Here is a 23,805-nt window from a genome sequence, read left to right as displayed (position 1 = left end):
CTTGGCTGACTTGTCGGTACTCCACTTTCCCGTCATCATCACCAGTAGAAGGGCGCATCTTGGGAAGCGTCACGGCCAAACTACACGAATTGGATATGATGATGCCTTCGAGTTCTTCACAATTCTCACCCCACAGCGGAACCGGCAGTAACATGCAGGGTCTTTTTCTCAGGGTCCTACAGCAGTAGGTTTGTGTCATAAATTTACGATGGGTCACAACTAATAGCCGTCCTTCCGGCTCACTCGGTTCATCAGTGGCTTGCCCTGGCTCAATTTTTCCAAATTTCCCTCCAAAATACCCATGATCCTTTTGCCGTACGAGTTGGAGGCCGAGCTCAGGTGGGGTGTTATCGTCACATTCTTGGCCTTCCACAGAGCGTGATCCTTGGGCAGTGGTTCAGGGTCGGTCACGTCCAGCGCCGCGCCACGAATCTTCCCCGTGTTCAGCGCGTCTATGAGTGCATCCGTGTCAATAATCGGACCGCGAGCAATGTTGGAGACAAAGGTTCCACGCTGGCTCAAGATTTCAAACTCCTCCGGCCCAAGCAGGTGAGTCGTCTTGTCGGTCAATGGTGTCGAGATGACGAGCACATCGAGCCCAGACGAGAGGAACCGGTGCAGGTCTTGCTTGCTCCCTCCAGAGAACCACTTGGAAGGGAACAAGCCTTCGGGGTCTCCGGTTCCTGGAGGCGCGTACGAAGTATCGCGACGCGACTCGGCAGTGTGTCGCGGATGGAGGGTGTACGCGTGCACATCCATTCCCAGTGCCTTGCAGAGGCGTGCGGTCTGCCTTCCAATGCTTCCATAGCCGAGGACTCCTCTGAGGGGCATCATGTTAGATGAAATGTTCATTTGGGCCTGGGACAAGGAATCAACGACTTACAATCTGCGTCCGACAGAATCGGTAACCTGTTGGTAGGCATCTTTTTTCTCCCAGCGGGACTCCTTTTGCTGATCCCACAAAGGAGGCACTGTTACCAGAGACGTGACATAAGATGGCGTTTGTGTTAGTGCGCAAACTTTGCTTTCCAACAAACAAGGATAACCTGAGCACGCGCGGGAAAGAACTGACAATGATGCTCAAAGGACAGCAGCGTGCCGACGACCCACTCGCTGATCTGCGGGCCGTGAACCCCGTTGGCGGTGCAAAATGTTATGTCAGTCTCTGCGAAGAGGGGATGCTGGAGGATGTGGTTGGCGCCGGCACTGAGCAGCTGCACGTATTGGAGCTTGACTGCCTCTTCCTTGCTCGGCAGGGCGCTGCCGGTGATGAGAATGGTTATGTCCTCCCACCTCCAGCCTCCGTCGGCCGATGCAGCCGGAGCGTTCCTGTCAGCCCACTCCCGGGCGTGGGCAAAGATCTCCAGCCCGGGAAACCTTCTTCGCAGGTAGTCCAGATGCTCCGGGGGCGGCATGTAGGGCGCAGGCACTAGCATGAGCAGCTTGTGGCCTTTGAGGCCTTGGCCAACAGCGGCGGCCGGCTCCTCGTCGCGAGCTAGGCGGATAGTCATTTTCCTGGCTAATTTTTTTTCTTTTCTTGGAAGCTTGCTAGCGAATAAGTTTTGGTGTTCAAGTGGTAATTGTTCTGCAGCAATTAGCAATCTACGGCAGGCGACGCCGCTAATAATTAGCTAGACGATCGCTGGGCAAAGTTTGGCGCAGTGAGCAAAAAACTTGGGGTGCGGGGTTTCACGTCTGAACTGGGCGATTGTTTCATGCGGGGTCCCTGTATTGCGTGCTATCCCTGGTCATCTCCTCATCCTTGTGAGGGGAAGCTTGTCCGATAGCGTGCATTACCTTGCTGTGCGTGCACAATAAGGTTACTTTCAAGGTTGTCCACCCAATGTCGCAAAGGATAGAGTCAGTCAGTCACGATAAGAAAAAGTCTGGAAGCGAAAAGTCTAGACTCAAGTCGGAATGTTTAAAACGAGACATGTTTCTCTCGGTCGAATTAAGGTTTATCCACAACGCCACGAGGAACTGAACTGAACCATCAGCCCGCCAAAGCGAATGCGAACGTCGCTGTGATCGGCAGTTGCTCCAGGCTTTGCAGGTACCGTACCAGGAATATTTTGTCTCTATTCCTGCCATTTGCCTGACTTATGCAGGACCGTCGCCTCGTCAACACTTTGATTGCCCGACAGCATTTGTCCCAACTGGGTGCTCTACGGCTGTTGATGCTTTTTCCGAATCCTGCATCTCGGCGGTGGAAACACCAGCGGGCGTCATTGGCGTCGTAGTGCCCGGTGAGCTCTCTTCCAGGTTATGTTTGGCGGCTGCCCTCTGCTCTTCGGAGTACATTTCTTCTGCTTCCCGTGCCAAGTCTGTTCCAAGAAGTCAGTAACGCAAACTGGTCAAGCTGATTTTCTAAATCAGGAATGAAAACTCACATGCAGCACTGTCAATCTTTGCCTGGTCCGTGTCCACAAAGTACAGCGTCAGTAGGCCCAACAGCCCGGTGCCGAGCAGGAACCAGTATGCGCCATTGTTCTTTCCGCCGTCGGCCTGGATGATGGCCGCCGTGATGAAGGGTCCGACAAAGCCCGAAGTCTTGCCGACGCAGTTGAACAGGGCAAAGAACATGTATGACTTTGGGCCCGGCACCACCTCGGAGATCATGGTCACGTTGTACCCACCCCAGGCCGCCGTGGTGATGTTCCAGGCCTGAACCAGCCAAAACTCCCATTCGTTGTGGAAGCCGACCTTGGTCGTGAAGCGCCCAATGCCTCCCCACAGCTGCGGAATCAGGGTCATGACGGCGCCGAACATGACGCCCTGCTTGACGCTGAACCGGAAGCGCTTTTGCAAGATCAACAGCAGAAGATGGCCCGTTCCGCCGCACAAATCGGCCGTCAGGCTGAATGCGTTGAGCATCAAGGGGCTGTAGTGGATGACGTCGTTTTGGATGATGCCCGTCACCGCCCAGTACGTCCCCCACGTCTCGTTGAGCAGGAAGTAGGCGAGCAGGTACAGCATCACCTGCTTGAGTTTCTTTGCGCTCTTGGCCGCGCTCCATACCTGCTTGGGCCCGGCGGTGAGCCAGCCCGTGCCTGACGGTAGCTGCTGTCCCGGTCTATGCTTGTGGAGGATGAAGAACGGGACAGTGAATGCGACTGTCATGAACCCAAAGTATCCCAGGGCGGCACGGAAAGAGGTGATTTTTTGCTCGTTTGTCGTGTAGCCGATGCCGGCAATCTGTCGTGCAAAAGTTCGCATTAGAAAAAGTCATCTGCCACGGTCAACGGCTCAACGCCAGGTCGGCCCGCCTGCCACAACCCAACCTACCATTCCAACAGCGATGGCATACACCACCGCCACCACATACGAGCCCGTCATGTTGTTGAGGTTGTACAGCTTGGCCCTCTCATACTCGTCCAACTTGCTGTGGTTCTCGGGCGACTCGGTCCCCGCCTTGACGCGCTCCTCGCTCTCAATCAGCTTGGGCAGATCGCGGACGATGGACGGGAAGGTGGCGGCATAGAAGCTGTTGACCACGTTGGCGGCGAGCGACCCGACGACGAACAGCGCCTGCGCCGCCTCCCATTGATCCGGCTGGCTGATGCCGCACAGCGAGAACTGGCAAATGTAGAGCAGAACCTGGCCGACAATCATGATCCAAGGCCGCCAGTTGCCGTAGTCGGCATAGGGCCCCAGGATCATCAGCGTCACCAGCTGCGCCGCGAACATGACTCCCTGCACCCTCAGCAGCATGGCGTTGATGGGGATGTATTCGCCACCCCAGGTCAGGTAGCCGTCCGGGTACTTCATGTTGACCAACGCCTGGCGGAGACCGCCGCCGTTGTTGCCGATGGGGGCGCCATTTAGCGAGAAGTCTGCGTGAGTGTCAGCAGAGGCGGTCGCGACAAGGCAGCAAGGAATCACGGCATCTCTCACAAAACAGGCAAAAGGTGATGTATTCCCACTTGGTCGTGTGGCGTCTTTTTCCTGTCGTCGGGATGGTCTGGCGCTGATCAATCACTGCATGCCCGGCCTTGCCCTTGACGTTCAAGTTGGCCGCCAGCTTCTCACTGTGTACAGGCGACGCAGCGCGGGGGCTCTCTGCAATGATTTCGGGAGCTGAGTCGGCACTGGGTGCTGCAGTAGCTGCAACTGAGCGAGTCGGAGCTGCGCCAGAGCTACCATCTGTTGCCTGGGCATTGGTATCATTGACTGTTGGCGACACAAAGCCCTTTGACTCTGGGGCGTTGTTACTGCTGACCATGATGATTGACTGCCGTGCCCAGTTAAAGTGGTTGCACTAGCTTCCCATACCTGAACAAAAGTTCATCGACGGTACACGCACGAGTAGGAACAATGTTCATTTTATAGACGGACACGTTACATGAGAGACATGTTCATTTTCGAGAGGGTGTCATGTTACCAACTACTCGTGGCTGCATTGGTCTGGCCCTTGGTTTGTGTGTCTTACCCCGCAGGCTTGAACCAAAGACAATTAAGATCGCCGCTAGCTTCCCGCCCACGTTGTTGGTTTAGCAGCGAAACCTAAAATCCCTTTGTCTTTGCCCGACAATCGTTACTCTCTTTTGCTGTCTTGCTTGCACCTTGCTGCCATCCCCGCACTCGGAGCTCTCCGCATGCCTGTCCGACCCTCCGCTCTGGACATTTGGTGCTACGTAGCATTTGATGGAGGGAACCTGCCGAGTGGGAATCAATTCTGCTGGGCAATCATTTGCAGCCATATATCAAGGTATGTGGTTGCAACTGGGAGGTATGTATTTGTCCAAGTACACCCTGGTACACGTTGGTGCAGATTGATTGGTAACCGCATAATATGACACATGCGTATTTAACTCTATTCTTAGCTGCGGACTCTAAGCAAGCTCCTCGCAAAAGGCTATCTTTGCAATGGGTCCGTTGATGTTGGGCGGAGTAAATGTCGAACAGAAGCCAAGGCTGTCGCAGAAGCCCTTTTCCTTGCCCACGGTGCAGGCCTTGCCGGTGTTCTTCTTCCTGGGTCGCTTGGCCTGCCTCCTGGTCACTCTGCTCTGCATCTCGCTGCTTGCCTCCTGCCGGGCGACGAGACCACCGGCGCTTGCTCCCTCGTCGAGAGAAACTAAAGATGAGGAAAAAGGGGAAAGTCAGCTCAGAGCCTCAATTCAGCGCTATTGAAGTCGCTCCAAGTCGTTTCGTTGCCAACACGTACGCGAAGCTGCCTGGGTGACAGACACAATGGTGGCCAGGGCCAGAAAGACGGATGAGAGCTGCATGTTGGCGAATTGGAATGCCTTGTTGGGATGAAGGAAGCGAATCAAGTACGACTCAATTAAACAGCGGGTAGAATCGAAATTGCACCAGGCAATCAAGGTAAGCAGAAAATATGAGTACAAACTGAAGTGAAGCTGTTTGAATATCGTATAGATTAGAGCCTGTGAGAAAATAGGCGAAGCTGTCATGTCCTTATATCCTTGGGACGTGGAGTCCATGCATGAAATAATGATATAATTATGGATGGTGAAAGGGGCTACGGTTAAAGTCCCGCCTGGAATATTGACAAGTTTCGAAAAAGCTCTTGTCAACAGTTGTTTCCCTCGCCTCCAGGGTTCGGCATGGGGAGCCGCCCTAAAACAGAAGCATAACGGCGGTATCTGAAACGCAACCCACCAGAGTCGCACGACCAAGACTTTCAGCGCAGCAGTTTTGGAATAAGAATAAACATGCCAAGAGAAAGCGGAGAAATCAGAAGTGAAACAAAACATTGCCAAGCAGAGCTTCAAGACTTTGACAACAATCGCTCAAGATAAAAATGCTTTGCTCTGGGAGATTATGCAGTTTATCAAGTTGGCCTGGCTTACAAGATTGCAGCAGACTACCGTCTCTAGTCATCTACAGCCCACTAGTCTTGATCATACGCTTTCATTCTGCTCCGAGCGGACAGGACTTGCATAACCTTCCTCGCCACCGTTCGCCACAAGCGGTGGCTCCATCCGCCTCTCCATTCGTCTCCGCCATGGCCTGTACACGACGACCGAGCCGATTCCGATGACGAGGAAGAGCCCGCATATGCTCGCTCCAATGATGTCAAAGTTGTCGCTGATGGCTCCCACGCCGTCCCAGAAGCCGCCCTGGGGATCGGCCACGTTCTGGATGAGAGAAAAGAGCTGAATCATGCCGATGAAGGCGGATATAAAGACGGTGATGCCCGTCAGCACGATCGAGTAGTACAGGATCGCGACCTGATCCCGGGAAAACGCTTTGGAGGAGTAGAGGCCCATCATCAGGGCGCCGTCCGAGGTGTCGACCAGACACATGCCAGCTGGTAATTGTTAGAAGGCTGAATCAAAACCCACTTGCATGGGACTTGAAGAGACGACTTGCCTGTAAAGAGCACGGGAAAAATAAGAATCAGCCACAGACTGGTGCCAGCAGCACCCTGCAAGCTCGTGATGCCGAGAATGGCAATTTCAGAGCTCGTGTCGAAGCCAAGGCCAAACATGACGCCGAGCGGAAACATCTTCCACGGCCGGTCAATCACGTCAAACAGCCTCCGGAAGACCCTCGACAAGAACCCCACCCCATCCAAGCCCAACCCCGCCGCGGCCCCGGCGTCATCCACATCCGCGCCGGCGCCGTCCTCGCGGCCCAGGACGGCGCCCCGCCGGCGCCGCTCGGCCAGGACCTCGCGCAGGCGACAGACGAGGCGGTAGAGCACCCAGCCGTTGCCGGCGCTCAGCAGCAGCAGGAACGCGGCGCTGACGCTGGTGCCGACGATGTTGCCGACGCGCGTGAAGTCGTCGAAGCGGTCGCGCAGCGCGCCGCTGGTGGCGGCCACCACGATGCACGTGACCACGACGATGGTGGAGTGCCCGAGCGAGAAGAAGGTGCCGACCGTGACGGGCCGCTGGCCCGACGCGATCAGCCGCCGCGTCATGAGGTCGATGGCCGAGATGTGGTCCGCGTCGAGGGCGTGGCGCAGCCCCAGCGCGTACGAGAGCGCCGCCGGGGCGATCAGCGCCGGGTGGAAGTGGAGAATTATCCCCGCGGCGATCCAGACCGCGGCGTTGATCAGGATCAGGACGAGGATGATCCTGATGGCTGCCGGAGGGGCCGATTGAAGCCACCCCGGGAGGGAGTTGAAGTTGAAGCGGGCCATGGCGGGTGCCGTCCTGGTCGTTGCCTCGCTTGATAGAGGCCCAAGGTGTGAAAAAGCTTGATCAGGTCGATAGAGAATTGAAGTTTAGGCTCCGCTCCGTGGTGGGGGTTATGTGATGGCGCCCCTCTCGCCTTTTGTGGTACCCTGAAAGTACCCCGCACTTGGCTCCAATACTAATGCGCTCAAAGTCTAGTCTGGCACGATCACATGGTACTTGACTATACCGCCATGTACTACAAATCCAACGCTAACTACTAACGTTGCGTACCCCCTGTTCGGCACCCCCCCTGTTCGGCACCCAAAAATAACAACACTTTTATTTTTATCCTCCAACTTCTATTATAAATATCTCGATGAATCTGTCACTTTTGGATTTACTTTTTTCTGATTTTAATTCCCCATTTTCCAATGAAGCAATATACTGAAAAACAGCTTATATCTGCAATTAACGACGTCAATAATGGCAATCCAATTGCAAAAACCTCCCGAAAATGGGGAATACCTAGGTCTACACTTCAAAGTCGACTTAAAGGTTCTCAACCTTATAAAAAAGCACAAAGCCCTTTTCAAAGGCTTTCCACGGAACAGGAAAAGCATTTGGCTGATTGGGTACTTACCCAAACAGCTTTAGGGCTTCCGCCAACGCATCAAGAATTACGCTTTTTTGCCGAACGAATTCTTCAAGCCGCCGGAGAGACAAAAGGCCTTGGAAAACGTTGGATAACTCGTTTTTTGGCTCGTTATCCAATCCTTAAAACCCAAAGGCCCCGTCGAATAGATAACGCCCGGGTTAATGGCGCTACTACGGAGGTAATTAAATCTTGGTGGCTTTATATTACGAACCCGGTTATTAACGCTATTAAACCGGAAAACCGTTGGAATATGGACGAAACCGGTATAATGGAAGGCAAAGGATCTAATGGCCTAGTATTAGGGCTTAACGGGATCCGGCCGTTGCAACGAAAAGAGCCCGGAACGCGTGGTTGGACGACTATAATCGAATGTATATCGGCTACGGGCGTTGCCCTCCCTCCCCTCGTTATATTTAAGGGAAAAAACGTACAACAACAATGGTTTCCCACGGATTTAAGCCCTTTCGATAATTGGCAATTTCATGCAACCGAAAACGGGTGGACAAATAACCAAACGGCTATCGAATGGTTAAAAAAGGTGTTTATTCCGTATACCCAACCTTTAACCCCTGAAAAGCGGTTATTAGTTTTGTATGGCCATGGATCACATATAACGGACGAATTTATGCTTCTTTGCTTGCAAAATAATATTCAACTCCTATATTTACCCCCTCATTCGTCACACGTTCTTCAACCATTGGATCTATCGGTTTTTGGGCCGTTAAAAGAAGCTTATCGACGTCAACTTGGATTTGTTAGCCAATTTTGCTGTTCAACAGTTATTGGAAAACGAAATTTCCTACTTTGTTATCGAAAAGCCAGATTAAAAGCATTTATAGCAAAAACCATTCAATCTGGTTGGCGTACAACGGGGTTATGGCCGGTAAACTTGGTTAAACCACTTTTAAGCCCTTTTTTGTTAGAAAATAGCAACGCCAACGTTATAAAAGATAAAAACAACGGTTTGCAAAGGGATAAAACACCGGAAAGCCCAGCCCAAAAAATTAACGACCCGTCTTTACTTATTTGGAAAACCCCTAAAACGACCCGAGATATCCGACTTCAACTGCAAAAACTTTCCCAATCCAACAAAACCAACGCTACTTCACGTCTTTTATTTGCAAAAGTCCAAAAAAGCTTCGAAGCCAAAGATACCCTTTTGGCTAGCGCCCAGCAAAAAATCAGCTTATTGGAAGCACAACTGGAGGCAATACGGCCGGTTAAAAGGAGGAGGGTGGTTCCGGATCCAAACGAGCTTTTGGTTAACAAACAGAACATTATTGGATTGCAGGAAAATGATATAGAAAATTTGGAACCTTTAGCTGATAAAGAAGAGGTTAATGAACCGGAGAAGCGTGAAAACGATTGTATTTTTGTCCGTTGATAATTTTATATTTAAATCAGTTTATAAAAGTAGGCATTTCGTTGTTAGATTTTCAGGGTGCCGAACAGGGGGGGGTGCCGAACAGGGGGTACGCAACGTTACAGCTTGCAGCTATTTGCGCATCATTCGAGTGTCTTTTAAACCACCTAACACTATAAGCACGACCAACCAAGTTTCTCAACGGGAAGAGTGAGGTCTGAATCACTCTAGAGTGTAGACGCATCTTATCGATTTTTTATCTCCGCCAAGATGGTCTTTTATCGTTTTGGGGAGCAATTTCGTGCGAGATCATCACAAACCCGTCTTTAGCCTATTGTTTGCTTGTAGGGCTTGTTTCTGAATGGCGCAAATCCTGCGACCAATCGGGTTTTAGAGATAACTACATAGGAACCTAGTGCATATAGTCCCTGCTCGCATAATGTGTATAAATAGAAGTCTAATCTAAAGCTGCACGCACGTGGACTACCCAGGCCAGGGATCCCGTACTTTGACAATTGTGCAATGGGATAAAATAGCATCAGCCCCTTTTATATATCGGTATCGTATTCCTCTTTGTCGTTCTTTTTGTTGTTTTCACGCGCGGCGACGCCGATCCTTGTACAAACTGCTGACACGTTTGGTGGGCCTAGGAAGCACGCGAGGTTCACGAGAAACGAAAAAAGGCCCAAAGGTATATGCTAACGTATTATCAAGTCGATGAAATTGGTTCATGCATACCAAGCAAGACCCGTTTACAGTAATTGATGCGCACGAAGGGTCGTTGCTTGTTGGCCTCGTCTATATAATAATTGATCGCGATTGATGTTGGGTAGTTAGTTTTTTGTCTTCTTCATGACTGCCAACCTTAATCAGTACCAATTAATTTCCCTAACAAAAGTTCCTTTTCTGCTGCTCTTTTTTCCCTTTGCGTTTCCGCTCGCAGCAAGCCAACCCCACAATGCAGTTCGGCACCGCCTTCGCCGTCGTCTTCACCGCGACGTCATTTTCGACAGTCCTTGCGGGCTTGGGTTGCACCTACAGTCTCTACAACAACATCGGCAGACAATTGGTCAGCTATGCGCCTGTCAGCCCGGGCGGGACTATCGATTACAAGATCGGGCGGACCACGCACAAGCTAAAGTTTGCAGACACCTGCGAGTTTGAAAAAAGTGTGCCTCGGCTTCCCGACTACTGGAAAGTTTTTGGGCATGTCGAGGGACAGATGATGCCAGTGGAGTAGAGTTGGTGCAGTGTGGTGTTGTCACAGACGTTTTTCTTTTGTGCATTTTCGGGTTCAAGGGGTTTCTATGACGGAGGATAAAGGCCATGGCGACATGGATGCTGTTTGTGCATTTTTTCATCTTGAGCCAATTTGAATAGGCTCAGGAACTACACTAGCTGTGTCTCTTTCCCCAGACCTAGCATTGTTTTGCTCTTGTTGAATATCAATCTATTTCACATTCATTCAGGCAGGCCAGCCTCAACCCATCAAGCTCTCCACCTCCTACAGCTCCAGGTTCCCATGGATCGTCCTGATGTGGTTCTCTAGCACCCACTTGTTTGAAAAGCCATTCCCCGGTCGTGATCGCCCGCAGCCGGTGCTGGTGCACAGGAACCGAGTAGGGTCGTGTCTGCCTGCTTTCTGGCTTGGATTCCTGCTGCCGTGCGCCTCTTGTTCGTGGATACGCAAGCCCTCGGGGGAAGAAAAGGGCTGGCGGGCAAGCGAACATCCAGGCTCTTTGCAGGTAAATTTTATGGAATGCTCAAAGATGAATTGGCTGGCGTGAGTATTGTTAGCTGACGGGTTCTGTATTTGAGTCAAAACTCTCAAAGGGGACAGTGCAAAACTTACCCGAGCTCCTCCTTGAATGCCGTTGGCTCATGCTGGCAAAAGTCCTCTCCCTGCCATGGACAAGGCCAAAATCCATCAATCTCCTCAGTAGCCATGTAAGCAGGTAGCGTTTTGATGTCGTCTAGAGTGAGGGATGCAACGGGCTTGTCTGGCAAAGAAACCTGTATCACGGGTACGCCGTCGGCAGGAGAGCTACGAGACTGAGAATCGTTGCTGCCAGCCCGGCTGCCGCCCTTGTGGTCCACATCATCCCCGGGATCCTCGCCAGGCTTCAGCGTCAGCGCCATGTCCTGCAAGTGCATCTCGACGTGGTGAATCATGTCGCGACCGCCCTGCGCTATGCTTTCTCGGCAGAATGGGCACGTCTTGTCGTCCCAGTCGCGGTGCCGCGCGTGCTGCTCTGTCATGTGGGCGATCCAATCCTCCCTGCTGGCATATGTTTTGTGCTTGCATGGGCAAGAGACTTGACAGCAGATCCAGGGGCGGAGGTCGGAGAGGACATGTTTTCTGTTGTGTCTTGTTAGCTATGGCAGAAACTGAAGGATCATAAACATGGCGTGACGTACTTCCAGACACTCAATCTTTCCGTCTTGATCATCTGTTTTCCGCACAATCTGCAGGGAAAGACATCTCCAAAAGCCACATCGTCTGGCTGAAGAGGAAACTCGGCCCGAATCGTGCCATCTTTGGAAGAAAAAGTATATACAGTCGATGCTTTGAATCCACTGCCACGCTGACTACGGGCAACGTTCTCAGGAACCGGTATGAGATGCTGCGAACTCTGCTGCGACTGAAGTACACTAGTCGCCAGGCTCGTGCCAATCCCTGAATCCGTGTGGACTCGGTCCGCGGGCTTTGGCGCATACTCTTCACGCTGCGACTGAAGGGCACTAGTCCCTAGGCTTGTACCAATCCCTGAATCCGTGAAAGTTGGGTCCGCGGGCTTTGGCGCATACGCCTCATGCTGCTCTTGGACAGGGATGTGTGTAGTGTCTTCGGTGACAGCTTGATCTCTGCTAATCTGAAGGCGAATCAAAGTGTCGCGGAGGAACTTGCCACACGGCTCGACCAGCCTCGGGTCAATGTTTGGGTATCTGAATTGGATCTGTTCACAAAACCAAACGTTCTCCCCGCTCAGGATGACGAACGGGCGAACGTGCTGCTTGTCGATAACGTCAGGAATGGGGTCTTTGAGTTCAGGTCCGAGATCCATCAAGTCTTTGATGTGTAGCTCAAGATTGCCCAACACCTGTTCGATGGAAGCAGGACATGTCTCGTCTGATTCCTCGCAGCACCCGCTCTCACTGCCAGCATCGCAGCCAGCATCGCTTCCGGCTACTTTGAGGTGCCTGTCCGCCTCCTCTTTGGACTTTGAAACAAGCTCAGCGACCGACTGCAGCGCTTCCTTGTCGTCTCCCCGTAGAATGGGAACCAGGTCTGGCGAAACATGTTAGAATTTACGCGCTTGGACCCGAAAACACAAAACGCCTTGCATTGACTTGCCTTGGGTCAAAATGACGCAGATGGCAGCCATGATCTCGACTGTAAAGTTTTGAAGCCGGCGCGACATGGACAAGACCTGGTCAAGCTTGCCATTGTTGACGCTGTGGTCACTGGCCCAGATCCTGAACTTGGCATAGCAGCTCTCGACAAGTCGATAAAGCGCCTTGGGATACTTGGAAGGCCGACTTGCACCGGGGTCAAAGTGGGTTAGTAGTTCTTCGTGTAGGAGCGATATGCTATCGCACAGGTTGTGGACGATGCCCGTTTCGCCTCGTGTCTCATGGCTCGGACCGTCGTGAAGTTTGTTATTCCAGTGCTCAATCTTCTCGGTGCTCGTCATCGGACTTGTTTGCGACGACATGGTGTTTGCAGGTAGTAATCTTGGTGAATGCGACGACTTGACCGCCTCGCATGGGGTGTGATGATTTTTTTTTCGCGTGGGAAGGAGCCCGTGCAGTTGACCGCAATAGGCCTGGCCAGCACCTGGTTTATCAGCGCCCGCTATTGCGACGTACAGAAAACATGCGGGAGCCTGACTGTCAATCACGCTGCATAATAGTAGAAAAATCAAGGCAGGCAGTGCTTATCTCGGGGTGGACCAACCACCGTCCAGCGTCCAGGGCACTATCTGCATGGTTGGTGGCTGCGCCTTTATCAACATGTTCGGGCACCGGTCTGCTGTCGTGGTGTAGTGGGATCGATTGGAATTGGTCTGCAACGTCGAGGCTTGGAACAAAGTGCCGTTTACTGCATATTGGGTGGTACCGTAGGCTCAATGAAGTGGCTCAGCGGGCCTGCCTGGCCGATGCCTTCTTTCTAGGCGTCAAATCAAAACCTGAGCTTTTCAATGAATCTCGTCATAGAAGCGTAGGTCGGGGGTAGTGGGCTGATTTTGGTCCGCCCAACGAGTATTCCCAGGGCAGAGGAGGTATATTTCCCCAAGGAGGGTATATTCTGGTTGCCTTTGAGTGCACTCTAGTGAGGGGACATTTTACACCGGCGACAGTCGCTGGTGTCACACAACGTCTTGTGGGGATAGATTTGCGAGGGCGTTCGTCCCAGGACTCGGAGCTGAGCAGCCAAAACAGAGCCCCAGCCAAGGCTTGTTGCCTAGGTGGTTAAAGTAGGCGAGCGGAGATTTAAACTTTTATGGGGTTTGCTCCCGAAAACCCGGTAGTTGTCTGGGTTGTTCTTGTTTCTCCGACCTCCCTTCTTCCATTTCCTTGTCCCTCCTACCAACAGTGCCCACCAATTACATACTCAGCGAGCCTCTAGCTGCCAAGGCATAGCCCAACATGGCCGACGTCTTGGCCATCCTGCCCCTCTTACTCTCGGCTATTCGAGGTGCCTATCTCTTGACCAACACAATCAAGGGCATGAAAAACCACCAGAACTCGCGTCGCAGGATCCAACGGGTCGTGGACTGCCAAACCATGAGGTTCACCAACCAGCTCTACAGGGTGTTTCGAGACTCCAAATGCGACGGCATCATACTCCTGACCAGAGTTGAAGATTTGTTTGTGTTTGAGCAAGAAAGAAACATGCTGCCAGAGGAAGAGTCTGGAGTGGAGATTGCCATTCGAGGGCATTTCAAGGAGCGACAAGATGAGTTGCACCACATCTTCAAGACCTTCATTGAGGTGGCCAACCAAGCAAATCAGACGCTGGAAAATATTTCCAGACAACGCAACTTGTCCATGGTACGTGGATCTCTGCCGATTTCCAGTGAAACTGACTCTCATTTTCTCGGGGGGGAATTGTCGATTAACCACAAACTACCCAGCAGCCGGTGCTATTTGTTTGGGAAAGGTCTGGCCTCCAAGAGCTTGTGGATGAGATGAAGGAGCTGAACGATTATCTTGGCGAGATGATTGAAACTGCCAAACTTTCGATGCCAGGCAATTCGAAAAACCCAATGTCTGCACCGCCAAGTTACCAAGAATCCACAGCTTGCCTCGGCCTTAGGCAATCCGCGGCTACCCTCGCAAAAAAGCTCGAGGATGCAAGAAGCAACACCGTGGCGATCCTCTCGATGCTTCAAACCACTCCCACCTGCGCAGACCCCCGACACTCGGGCGACTCAACCCACAGTCTACATCTCCTCATCCGTTGCCTGCCGCCTCGTCAGGGGGAGCCGCGAATTGCCGCTCTTCTACGCTACTTCACCAACGTCGATTGTCTCCACTCGAGGCAAGTCTCCGTTCTTGATCCCGCGTTGATGCTAACCTGTGATCCGATGCGACCAAAAGCTGACCGACTACTGTCGACCACAGCACCGTGGCGTCTTTTGAGATTGTGCGAAAGCTCTGCGTGCCAAATCCTCCAAGCCCTCAAATCCCCCTGGTGCGTGTCGAAAGCGGGCCACGACCCCCATCCCCTCCCGATTCACAAATGGGCGCCGAAGAACGGCTTGCCAAGGCCCTGGAGGCCTCCGTGACGGAAGACCCGGCAAACCCAGCAGCCGAGGTGGACATTTGTCAACAAGCATCCAGCCCGGGCGAGAAGCAGATTCGGAACGAGGGGCTTTGGAGCCTGGCCATCAATCCAACCGTCGATTTCACTTTTGAAGACGCAGAGTTCCCGGCCAGTCCAAAGAGACTACGCCTGCACGGTTCCAACATGTCCCTGGCTGGATTGCTTCGGTTCCCCAAGTACGAGGTCGTCGGGGACCACCACCGCATCGAGCTCGCCCTCCTGCTGAGCCGGGCGTTGCTCAAGTTCTACAACACGCAATGCTGGCCCAGGGGATGTCTCCTGTCCCACGTCAAGTTCTACACCGGTTCTGACGACCGAGACGCCGATGGAATCGACTTGGACGCATGCCTCGACACTCTCCACATCTCGGCAAATCCCGTCAGGGAACAACCACTCAACAGTAGCGATGACAACTACTTTGGTGACTTCCCAAGCGGGCTTTCCGACGAGCAGACCCGCAAGGTGCGCGACAAGCTCGGGATCGAAAACTTGGAGTTGTACTGCCTAGGCGTGGCAATTTTGCAAATCGGGCTCTGGAAGCGAATCCCCTGGGACGACGTGGAGCGGGTGCGCAGGAAAGCGAGGAATCTCAACTACATGGGAAACGCCTACTACGGACTGACCAAACGGCTGATTGATTGCACCTTTGAGCCGCCGGCGACACTTAGTATGGAGAAGCTCAGGATATCGCTCGTCAAGCATGTGGTGAAGGAGCTGGAGGCACTGCTGCGTATAGTGAAAAGCAAGCATTGGGTTGGTGGAGAAGAATAGAGTCTACCGTCTATATACCACGATAGGAACCAAAAATAGGAAATAAAGATACCCCGATTGAATAGGACCTAGTTTCGATCCTCATGCCTAGCGTCCTTGAGAAAGTACTGATTCCCCGTCAATATGCTATCCGGGTGACGATCTCTACGGTAAAAGCGCCAAGCGGTGGGTAATGTGAACAACGTGAGGGTCAGACCATCTCGGCTGCTCCGCGCTAGACAGGACCTGACTAAATCTCAAGCCTTGGTCGGAGAAATAGTCGTTGATCTTTCCGATGCCGCCTCAGATCTACTGCGGGTATTTAGTATTCACCGAGAATTCGGAGTGCCGGAAGCCAAGCATGGATTTGAAACTTACCGCCTCTGTATACCGACCAACTGCCTCTTTGAGAAGGGCATGACTTGACTGGTGACCAATCGGCAGCTGGCGGGCGTAAAGGCAAAGTTGTGCTGGAGGTTCAAGGTGACATTTTAATTTTAAACCTCCCGTGAAACACAGTACATACTTTTATCAATGATTAAACTCTAAGCGCGTTTGATTTATCTTACTCGCAATAAAAGCTGAAACAGAGTTTGCTAAGTCTTTTAGCAAAACATCGTACGATATCCATCGTATCCCTGTTCGTGTGAGGGAACGGCTGCCGGACTATAAAAAATCACAAAAGTCCCATCTTCATAGGAACCATCGTAACCTTCCACTGATACGTTCAAATACTACAAGATTTCTTGTCAAATTTAACAACTTGAAAATAAGCCACAAAGCACCTGTAAGAACATAGTATACCTTCAGTTGTTTCCAAAGCTAATGCTAATAAAAATGGCCAGGATAACCTTGGAACAAACCCGTCCTAAACGCTCAATATGAAAGTTTCAATTCTTTTCGCTACTGCGGCCTCGCTTGCATTAGGCCCTTCTCTTGTTTTCGCAGCATGCAAGGAGGTAACCAATGGGGTCACTTGTTCCGCCAGTGCCCCATTTATCAACCAATGCGGCGGTGGAGAAGGCACAGCCGTTACTACCTGCTGTACAACCAACAGCTGCACCTAAGATACAACGGCTTTACTTCACCACCGAGAACGATCAGCCTGAAATGAGCAAAGGGAGGTTGCGTCGGCGAGGGCGTTGTCGAACGGAATCGGAAGTTTTATAGCAGGTCAAAGGAACTTTCAAATCACTGCGCTAAAGCATCAATACACATGCTTCTTTTGCTTGCTATCATGATTCCATCAAGCCCGTCAAGTACATTCACAGGTAGCAAAGGACTTACCAGGTGCGGCTAATACGGCAGACTCTTTGATTAGCGTACGATCAAGTTAGCCGGAACGGAAGCGTATCATCCCGCCCTAACTAAAGACCGCCGACCATCTGCTGCAAATAGCTCTATGCCGGAAGACCACAGTTGGATGTCAGTTGGATGTGAGCAATAACATCGAGCAAGCAACACGTAGGCTGTGCAAAGGCGCCAGTGGTTGCAGCTGCGGACACTTTTTTTGCAAACGGCGACGAGGTCGTATGGCCTGATTGACATGTGAGCAACCAAAACTAGCAAGCGCAAGGCTTGATGGCCAAAATGACTCGGCTGCGTCCCCTGGCTGATTGTGATGCTTTCATAGCGTGGTTTTGGAAACGGTCTTTATCTTTAAATCCGACTCGCGTGCCCGCCTCCAAACGGCATGGCTTTAACCCCGCGCCTGATATGATCTCCAACTCTTTCACAGCTTGACAGCCTAGTCATGCGGGACTATGTACGACGCTGAATGGTGGCCTGCAAAATAGGGCGATCCCTTGTTTGTCTATAGGTATGTTACTAGTACCCAATGAAGGGGCGGCAAAGCAGTCAGGGCCGGTCACAGTCTGTGTAATGCTGGTGGGCTCGCGGGTTGGTTCGTCAACAACAATAGGGTCCAAGTACCGCTGCGTCAACCCGAGCAAAGGCAACAAAGCCGAGTCCGTGGCGGCCGAGGCCTGACTCTCAACGCCGACTTTAGCGTCTTCGCCTTTCCAACGAGGTTAATGTCTGCCGCGCGGCGGAGAAAGTGTCGTGGCTGATTGGTTCTTCCGGTACGTTGTGTTACTCTCTACCCGTCCGTCAACCATGTAGGGGGCTTCGTTGCTAACCGCCGTTGTTTAGTGCCGATCCCAACGCTGGCGGCTGCCAGCTAAGAAGACAACTGGCGACCTCACCGAGGCTCCCCGGGAAGGACTAGCATCTGCATCTCGAGGCTGAAGAAAATAGGCCGCGGATGCAAATTCAGTCTTCTCGGACTACGATTTTCTAGGTGGCGGGTGGAGGACAGCCATGTTCTTAGTCTTTTACATATCCTCCCATTTCGTAATGGGTACTGCACTCCAAAAGGGTTTCCGGTACCGCCAACTGACTTCCGCTAAACTATTTTAAAGGCTATATTAACGAGCACTTGCCTCGGGCTGAGTGGCAATTACTAGCAAAAACACGTTCTGGGACTTGTCCCCAGCCAAGTTTTGCCACAAAAACAAGGTGTAGTATAAAACGATACCCAATTTTCAAACTTATAACGCAACGCATAAACGTATGACGCACAACGCATAACGTAGGCGATCGCCGAACTGGGCATCTTCGTTTTATTTTAGAAAATTAAATTAAATTACGTAATCTGCTGTTACCGTTATTAATATCTATATCTTATTTTTTTTCTGTCACGCCTTTGTTACGCGATACCTCGTGCCTGAATTAGCCGAAATTCACCCACAAAGTGCCCAGTGCACACTATCGCTGTGATGACCTGCCAGTGGATATAAGAGAATGTTTAATAGCCGGAGGGAAGTATTCGTTAATATATCGTTTGTTTTATGCAGATTTTGCAAAAGAAAAGAAAGACCACTTTTACGGCAATAAACCGTTTTTGGGTTCGCGTCCAAAATCCCATTTGATGAAAATGTGCTCCAGATACATGGCAAAATCAAGGAACTATCCAACATCCCCATTCTGGCGCTATATAATCCGGATTGTATACAAATAAAGTACATGACATGCAAATCGATTTATGCAACTAGCAATTACATAGTATGCAATCGGGAATTAATAGAAACATCTTATACTCAGTATAATGGAATATCCATGCTAATAAAATATTAGGTATGACCAAAACATACGATCGCCCTGGTCTTGAGCCGTCGTGTGTTGGCCTTTCAAGCCATATAAAAGGAGGCTTTCCCGCTCTGTAATTACCTATTATTCTACTTCCCATCATCCGCTGTTGCATTCCCGCCTTTCCTTTTCAATCTATCCATTTGTAATACTCGCCATTACACTTCTCATTCATTCCTCTGGCATATCCTGTAATCGCCACCATGCACATCTCCAAGACTCTAAAGTTCCTCTCCCTCGCGGCGTTTGCAGCGCCTGCAGTCCTCGGCGCCCCCTTGGCCCAGCTTCCCGAGAGCAGCAACGGTCTCGAGGCCCGTGACCCGATGATAATTCACCAGAGCGGCACCCAAGGCCTGAAGCCCAGGCCCGGCCACAGTAGCGAAAGTGACGGCAGGGCACCTCAGGCCAAATGCCCTATCTGCCTCAGCACCCTTTGCAGTTGCCCCCCTATCGACTAAGCCCACGACGTCGTTTCTTTTCGGATTGGGCATTTATTTTGACTACCCAAAAGCGGTGGAGAGCCACAAAAGGCTGGCGGCATGTACCTTTTCTTTGAATTTGGCAGGGAGTTTGGGGGTAGGGATTTATGCCCAGTCTTGGGATACTTGTAAGATAACTTCACAAGGCTACATGTAAACGAGTCACAAAGCTGTTCCTCCAAATTCATAAAATCTTGGAACCAAACCCTGCGGCGTCAATCTTAAACCAAGTGATGTTTACAGGGGAATGCCTCCCGATGAAGAATCTGATGCGGAGAGCATTGCAAAATACTCTCCAGGGTGGAAGGGCTCATCATCGGGAAAAAAGAGCCAGCATCCGATTTTGACAATCGGCTCCCCACATGTTACGACCAGACAGTTGGGCCGGTACCAGGGAGGCCAGGTGGGGTCGTGCCCCTCCTGACGACACTCGCCCAGAAAAAGTCACCGACCGGCAGAACAGGGATTACGTAAGGACAAAGCCACGTGACAGCACGTGACTGCCAAGACAGTTGATCTCAAACGGACAAGGGATGATCTCAAAGATCACAACCTGATCTCCAGAGACCCTGGGGAGTCTTTAAGATCAGAGACCTTTCAGGAGAGATCACATTCGGAACATAGTCTATATAAGGCACGCTCATTACCATGTAGATAGATTCGATTCTAGGATTGCTTAGCAGCAATCAAACTCTAGTTAACCTCAATACTTACTTGAGAACGATCATAACTTCACCCCCAGTCATTGAGAACCCCAGTTACCCAGCCAGACGCTCAGTTGCTTCAACCCACTGTACTTTACCCTAAGAACAGGTTACCCGATACCTTGATCGTAACAGTTCTTTTCCAGTCCATTTTGTAATTTTGCGCATACTAATCCTCGTCGACCTCTCTTATTAATAGGAATTGCTGAATCATGTCGTGTACTGCGACACCCCATCCCCCTCGGCCGAGGCTTAGGCGGAATCGGCGAGTCCAAATAGAACGACGAGCCTGAGAATAATTTGTCGATCCTCGTATGTTCGGTTGGAGTAGAGCGTCTACTGTTGACAAGTTGGTCCCTCCTTGGTACTCAAATCCAGAGAAACCTCGCCTCATTCTGGTATTTAATCCTTTGGACTTTCGGTACAGCATCAAGTGCTTGATTTATTCGATTGATTTCCAGTGTAAGGTAGTTCCTGAACCCTCTTGCTTGTCGAAACGCTTCGTTCCCAGTTACTTTTTACAGTAAAAGGCACGCCAGACGCATTTTGTGTACTTGGTCACCTTCATCTCCGAGATAATGTCCTGAGGAAGTTGAAACGATGCACCGAAGTTCAGGTTTTCTATCGCATCGTCTGGCGACGCCCAAGACAACGAATGTCAGAACGCGCTGTACCACGCTTTCTCCCCGTCTTCGCACCTTTGCCTCCCTTACCGGTCCTACGCTCTCCAAGCCATTGTATAGATCCCTTTAATCGAATTTCAATTTTCCTTCTCATGAGAATTGTAGCCGCATATTCCCAAGCTGGAACCAAAACCCGACCCAAACTTCCCAGAGCCCCTGTCATGGATCACCTTCATTGGGCTTTGATGATTAAATTACGAAGCCGAGAGGAAGGCATGTGTTTGCAACTTTGATATCCCAGGCCGACCTGCCACCTTCACTGTCAGGCATTTCCGTACAAAGTCAAAGGCGAGCGGCTCCTCCAGCAATAGCTTTACCACATGCTCCGGCAGCACCATGCCCACGGCCGACCCTGGGCAGCTGATGAGCCCTGCACCTAGCGAAGCAGCCGAGGTGTAATCCACAGCAAGCTTTGCTTCGCCAGACAGCATGTGCGCCACCACGACTCCTAAAAGCCACACATTCGCCTTTTGCGGACCACCTTGTCCCAGCCCCAACTCTGGCAGCGCGAGTGAGGCAGGCAGAGGGAGGCAGCCAGCCACGACAGGGTCAAGGACTGGGATGTCGATTTTGGCGGCGCCCTTCTGATCCACAAAAATGTAGTCCGGATCGAGGAGCACCTTGGTGTAGCTGCCGTGGGCATGCAGCCAGTCGAGCCCAGTCAGCAATGAGCGGACGATGCTGCGAACCAGATGCACCGGGATTGGTCCGGAGTTACGAAGCATCTCGGTCAAACTGCTGCCGTTGACGTGCTCGGCGACAAGGTAGGTATGTTCTCCTTTGGTGTGGCATCCAAGGTATCGAACCAGGTTATGTGCGTCGCTGTCGACGACAAATTTCTGTGCCAGCTGTGAGACTGCCGCTTCCAGCGTCGCCCTGTCGAATTCAAGTCGCTCGGCCGATAAGAGCTGTCCGGTCTTGGTGTCCATGGCTAGGAACACTGGCCCGTACCGTCCGTCTCGGATCTTGGGCTCGCCGTTCAAAGTCCAGTCGAGGTTGTTCGTTGTCTGTTCCATTGTGGGCGTGCGAAATGATAGCTGTGGGTACGTAAAGGCAAAATTATAATTTACTGGACAATCACAAGTGATTTTTGATATTTCTGCTCGCAACCAAGACAATCCGCATGCGCTGCGGGACAGGAATGATTGTTGCGACAATTATTTGCGAAATGCGGTAGAAAATCCCCGCATTTGTGATATCCCGGTTAGGATTCCTGGCTGTGTTGTGTCCTTGCTCGGCGTGTTGTGGCCCCCTTGAGAGGCCAACCGGTTAGTGTGCCGCTTTTGACGAGGCTTCCCCAACTGCATCGTGGCTGTGCATTGCGTACCACAAGAGAGACCAACGGCACGCAGCTCCAGGCACCTTGGCACCTACCTACTGTGGAAACTCGAAACTGCCTTGCCTTTGCAACATTGGCCCATAATCCCTGACAAAGTGGCCAGTAGTGGGTGGAGCGGGTCAGACACGAACCAATCCGCGTAAAACGTGACGATATGTGGATTATTGTCCTGTGTTGGTCGCGTCAACGATCAATCTTATTTTTACCGTTGTTGGTGTATGAAAATGCAGGTATTGGCAAATAATTACTACAATCCGCAACAATAAATTCTATTTTTGGTCTTACAGCCAGTATGTCGCCCGTTTTGACTGATGCACCGAAAGATTTGCTCTACTGTCGGATGGCAAAGGAAAAGCTATCTGAAGATGAAGAGGACAGAAATTCCGTATTTAGAAGAACAGCGGGCTATAACCTTCGACATCCCTTTGTTAACATCTCCTCCATCACAAAATTGTCCACTGTTTGCAACGATTGCCACAGTTTCGCGGGCAAAGCAGACCCAACGGCTCTCGAGCGCTGCCTCCGTGGCTGCGAAGCCGATTATGACAAGGCTGGTGAGGCTTGGTCCAGGCCATCCAGCAGATCCGGCTCGAGTAGTGGATCTCGCAGGCACTCCTCAGCAGGCGAGAGAGGTGAGAGCAAAAGTAGCAGCAAGAAAAACAGCAAATCGTGCAGCTCTAGGAGCTACAAGCGCTCCATTAGGCCTTGAGAGATTGGATGATATGGTGGTTGTTTTACCGTTTCCTTTGGTAAAGTGTTTTTGCACTCGGGGGTATTGACGCATGTTTGTCTGGGTCTCTTTGTATGTCGTTTTACTGGGGTTGTACTTGCTATTATCAGGTTGAATATGAGATGGTGACACCTCTTTTATCGCGCTACTGAAACTATTGCTAAAAGTTTACCTGCGTAATCGTATCTCGAATTATTTATGTGCCTATCATATCCAAATTCGATGGCTCGCTTTGAAATTGATGGAAAAGATTCCGAAAATTCTATCGCGATATAAAACGGCGTGACATGCACAGTAACGCGTGGGTTTAAAGACGACGGTGAAGTTGGGTTACTGCGAAAATATACTGCTGCAAATATCCAGTGTAATCTCTTTAGTAAGCAGCAGAGCATATATTTTAATTGCCAGAAAGAGCATGTGGGCCAGCTCCACTGCACCAGAAGCGGCACTGCGGGGATATCAAGCTTATACAATGGGACCTGAGCATGCGGACTATTTTCCCCAGCTTTGTACGAGTAGTAGTAGTAGTAGTAGTAGTATTATTATTTAACGCCGGGCTCGGCCCGGCTCATTAGCCGGCCGTTAGCAACCTCCCGAGGGGTATCTCGGCGCGCTTTCTATTTTCTCTATTTACACAGCGGAAAACAAGGGCATAGAAGCGAATCGAGCCTGACCGGGTTCGTGCCCGGCCCTGCTTACAGGTTTGTTCACTGACGCGACCCCGTGCCTTCAGGCGCACGGAGGATTCGTCTGACGGCAGTTGACGGCTCTTCATCGAGAGGGGCCTGTGTCCAAACAGCGGAGCTGTCGGTCGTTTGTAGCCATGGAGACGAAGTTCCCAACAAGTGTGGGCTCGACGGCACAGGCGGGTGGTTGTTGTCGATAGCCAGCCGGGTTATCCTTGCCACGGGTAAGCGGGGAGGAGGTGGAGGGAGCAGGATTCGAACCTACGTTACTCAAGTAACAGCCATGGCGCTTAACCACTGCGCCATTCCCCCCCCAGCTTTGTACGAGGCCAGGATTGCTTGCGTGTATCC

At 51.4% G+C, this 23,805-nt stretch overlaps 9 protein-coding genes and 1 pseudogene across 10 annotated transcripts; 3 read left to right on the top strand and 7 right to left on the bottom strand.

Annotated features, from left to right (window-relative positions):
- Positions 1-83: 83 nt before the first annotated feature.
- Positions 84-1,700, bottom strand: MGG_05506 (glyoxylate reductase). The gene is made up of 3 exons (XM_003710324.1): positions 1,073-1,700; positions 884-971; positions 84-820 (listed from the first exon to the last, which is right to left on the bottom strand). Exons 1-3 carry the CDS (start codon positions 1,509-1,511, stop codon positions 220-222), a joined length of 1,128 nt encoding a protein of 375 aa, XP_003710372.1. The 5' UTR covers positions 1,512-1,700; the 3' UTR covers positions 84-219.
- A 667-nt stretch (positions 1,701-2,367) lies between these two features.
- Positions 2,368-4,365, bottom strand: MGG_05505 (autophagy protein; the record flags this gene model as incomplete). Its single annotated transcript, XM_003710323.1, has 3 exons — positions 3,895-4,365; positions 3,286-3,833; positions 2,368-3,195 (listed from the first exon to the last, which is right to left on the bottom strand). The coding sequence occupies exons 1-3, from the start codon at positions 4,220-4,222 to the stop codon at positions 2,368-2,370; spliced, it is 1,704 nt and encodes a 567-aa protein (XP_003710371.1). The 5' UTR covers positions 4,223-4,365.
- Positions 4,366-4,832: 467 nt separating this feature from the next.
- MGG_05504 (uncharacterized protein) lies at positions 4,833-5,228 on the bottom strand (the record flags this gene model as incomplete). The annotated part of the gene is made up of 2 exons (XM_003710322.1): positions 4,833-5,074; positions 5,165-5,228. 2 exons carry the CDS (start codon positions 5,226-5,228, stop codon positions 4,833-4,835), a joined length of 306 nt encoding a protein of 101 aa, XP_003710370.1.
- A 524-nt stretch (positions 5,229-5,752) lies between these two features.
- MGG_05503 (high-affinity nickel-transporter nixA) lies at positions 5,753-7,194 on the bottom strand. Its single transcript, XM_003710321.1, has 2 exons — positions 6,337-7,194; positions 5,753-6,274 (listed from the first exon to the last, which is right to left on the bottom strand). The coding sequence occupies exons 1-2, from the start codon at positions 7,109-7,111 to the stop codon at positions 5,865-5,867; spliced, it is 1,185 nt and encodes a 394-aa protein (XP_003710369.1). The 5' UTR covers positions 7,112-7,194; the 3' UTR covers positions 5,753-5,864.
- A 3,227-nt stretch (positions 7,195-10,421) lies between these two features.
- Positions 10,422-12,891, bottom strand: MGG_05501 (uncharacterized protein). Its single transcript, XM_003710320.1, has 4 exons — positions 12,462-12,891; positions 11,525-12,395; positions 10,959-11,465; positions 10,422-10,884 (listed from the first exon to the last, which is right to left on the bottom strand). Exons 1-4 carry the CDS (start codon positions 12,820-12,822, stop codon positions 10,611-10,613), a joined length of 2,013 nt encoding a protein of 670 aa, XP_003710368.1. The 5' UTR covers positions 12,823-12,891; the 3' UTR covers positions 10,422-10,610.
- Positions 12,892-13,756: 865 nt separating this feature from the next.
- MGG_05500 (uncharacterized protein) lies at positions 13,757-15,707 on the top strand (the record flags this gene model as incomplete). Its single annotated transcript, XM_003710319.1, has 3 exons — positions 13,757-14,161; positions 14,245-14,651; positions 14,735-15,707. 3 exons carry the CDS (start codon positions 13,757-13,759, stop codon positions 15,705-15,707), a joined length of 1,785 nt encoding a protein of 594 aa, XP_003710367.1.
- A 1,569-nt stretch (positions 15,708-17,276) lies between these two features.
- Positions 17,277-17,755, top strand: MGG_16381 (uncharacterized protein; the record flags this gene model as incomplete). The annotated part of the gene is made up of 2 exons (XM_003710318.1): positions 17,277-17,335; positions 17,530-17,755. The coding sequence occupies 2 exons, from the start codon at positions 17,277-17,279 to the stop codon at positions 17,753-17,755; spliced, it is 285 nt and encodes a 94-aa protein (XP_003710366.1).
- A 2,649-nt stretch (positions 17,756-20,404) lies between these two features.
- Positions 20,405-21,915, bottom strand: MGG_05499 (serine/threonine protein kinase). Its single transcript, XM_003710317.1, has one exon. The coding sequence runs from the start codon at positions 21,713-21,715 to the stop codon at positions 20,894-20,896; it is 822 nt and encodes a 273-aa protein (XP_003710365.1). The 5' UTR covers positions 21,716-21,915; the 3' UTR covers positions 20,405-20,893.
- A 415-nt stretch (positions 21,916-22,330) lies between these two features.
- On the top strand, positions 22,331-22,747 carry MGG_16380 (uncharacterized protein; the record flags this gene model as incomplete). Its single annotated transcript, XM_003710316.1, has 1 exon — positions 22,331-22,747. One exon carries the CDS (start codon positions 22,331-22,333, stop codon positions 22,745-22,747), a length of 417 nt encoding a protein of 138 aa, XP_003710364.1.
- Positions 22,748-23,694: 947 nt separating this feature from the next.
- Positions 23,695-23,766, bottom strand: MGG_20088 (annotated as a pseudogene). Its single transcript has one exon. The product of its transcript is annotated as a tRNA-OTHER (tRNA).
- Between the last annotated feature and the right edge of the window lie 39 nt (positions 23,767-23,805).

Source organism: Pyricularia oryzae, chromosome 1, assembly GCF_000002495.2.
Source record: "Pyricularia oryzae 70-15 chromosome 1, whole genome shotgun sequence".
NCBI classification, from domain to species: domain Eukaryota; kingdom Fungi; phylum Ascomycota; class Sordariomycetes; order Magnaporthales; family Pyriculariaceae; genus Pyricularia; species Pyricularia oryzae.
The sequence above is the reverse complement of the archived record's forward strand: the minus strand, read 5'-3'. Positions and strand labels throughout refer to the sequence as shown.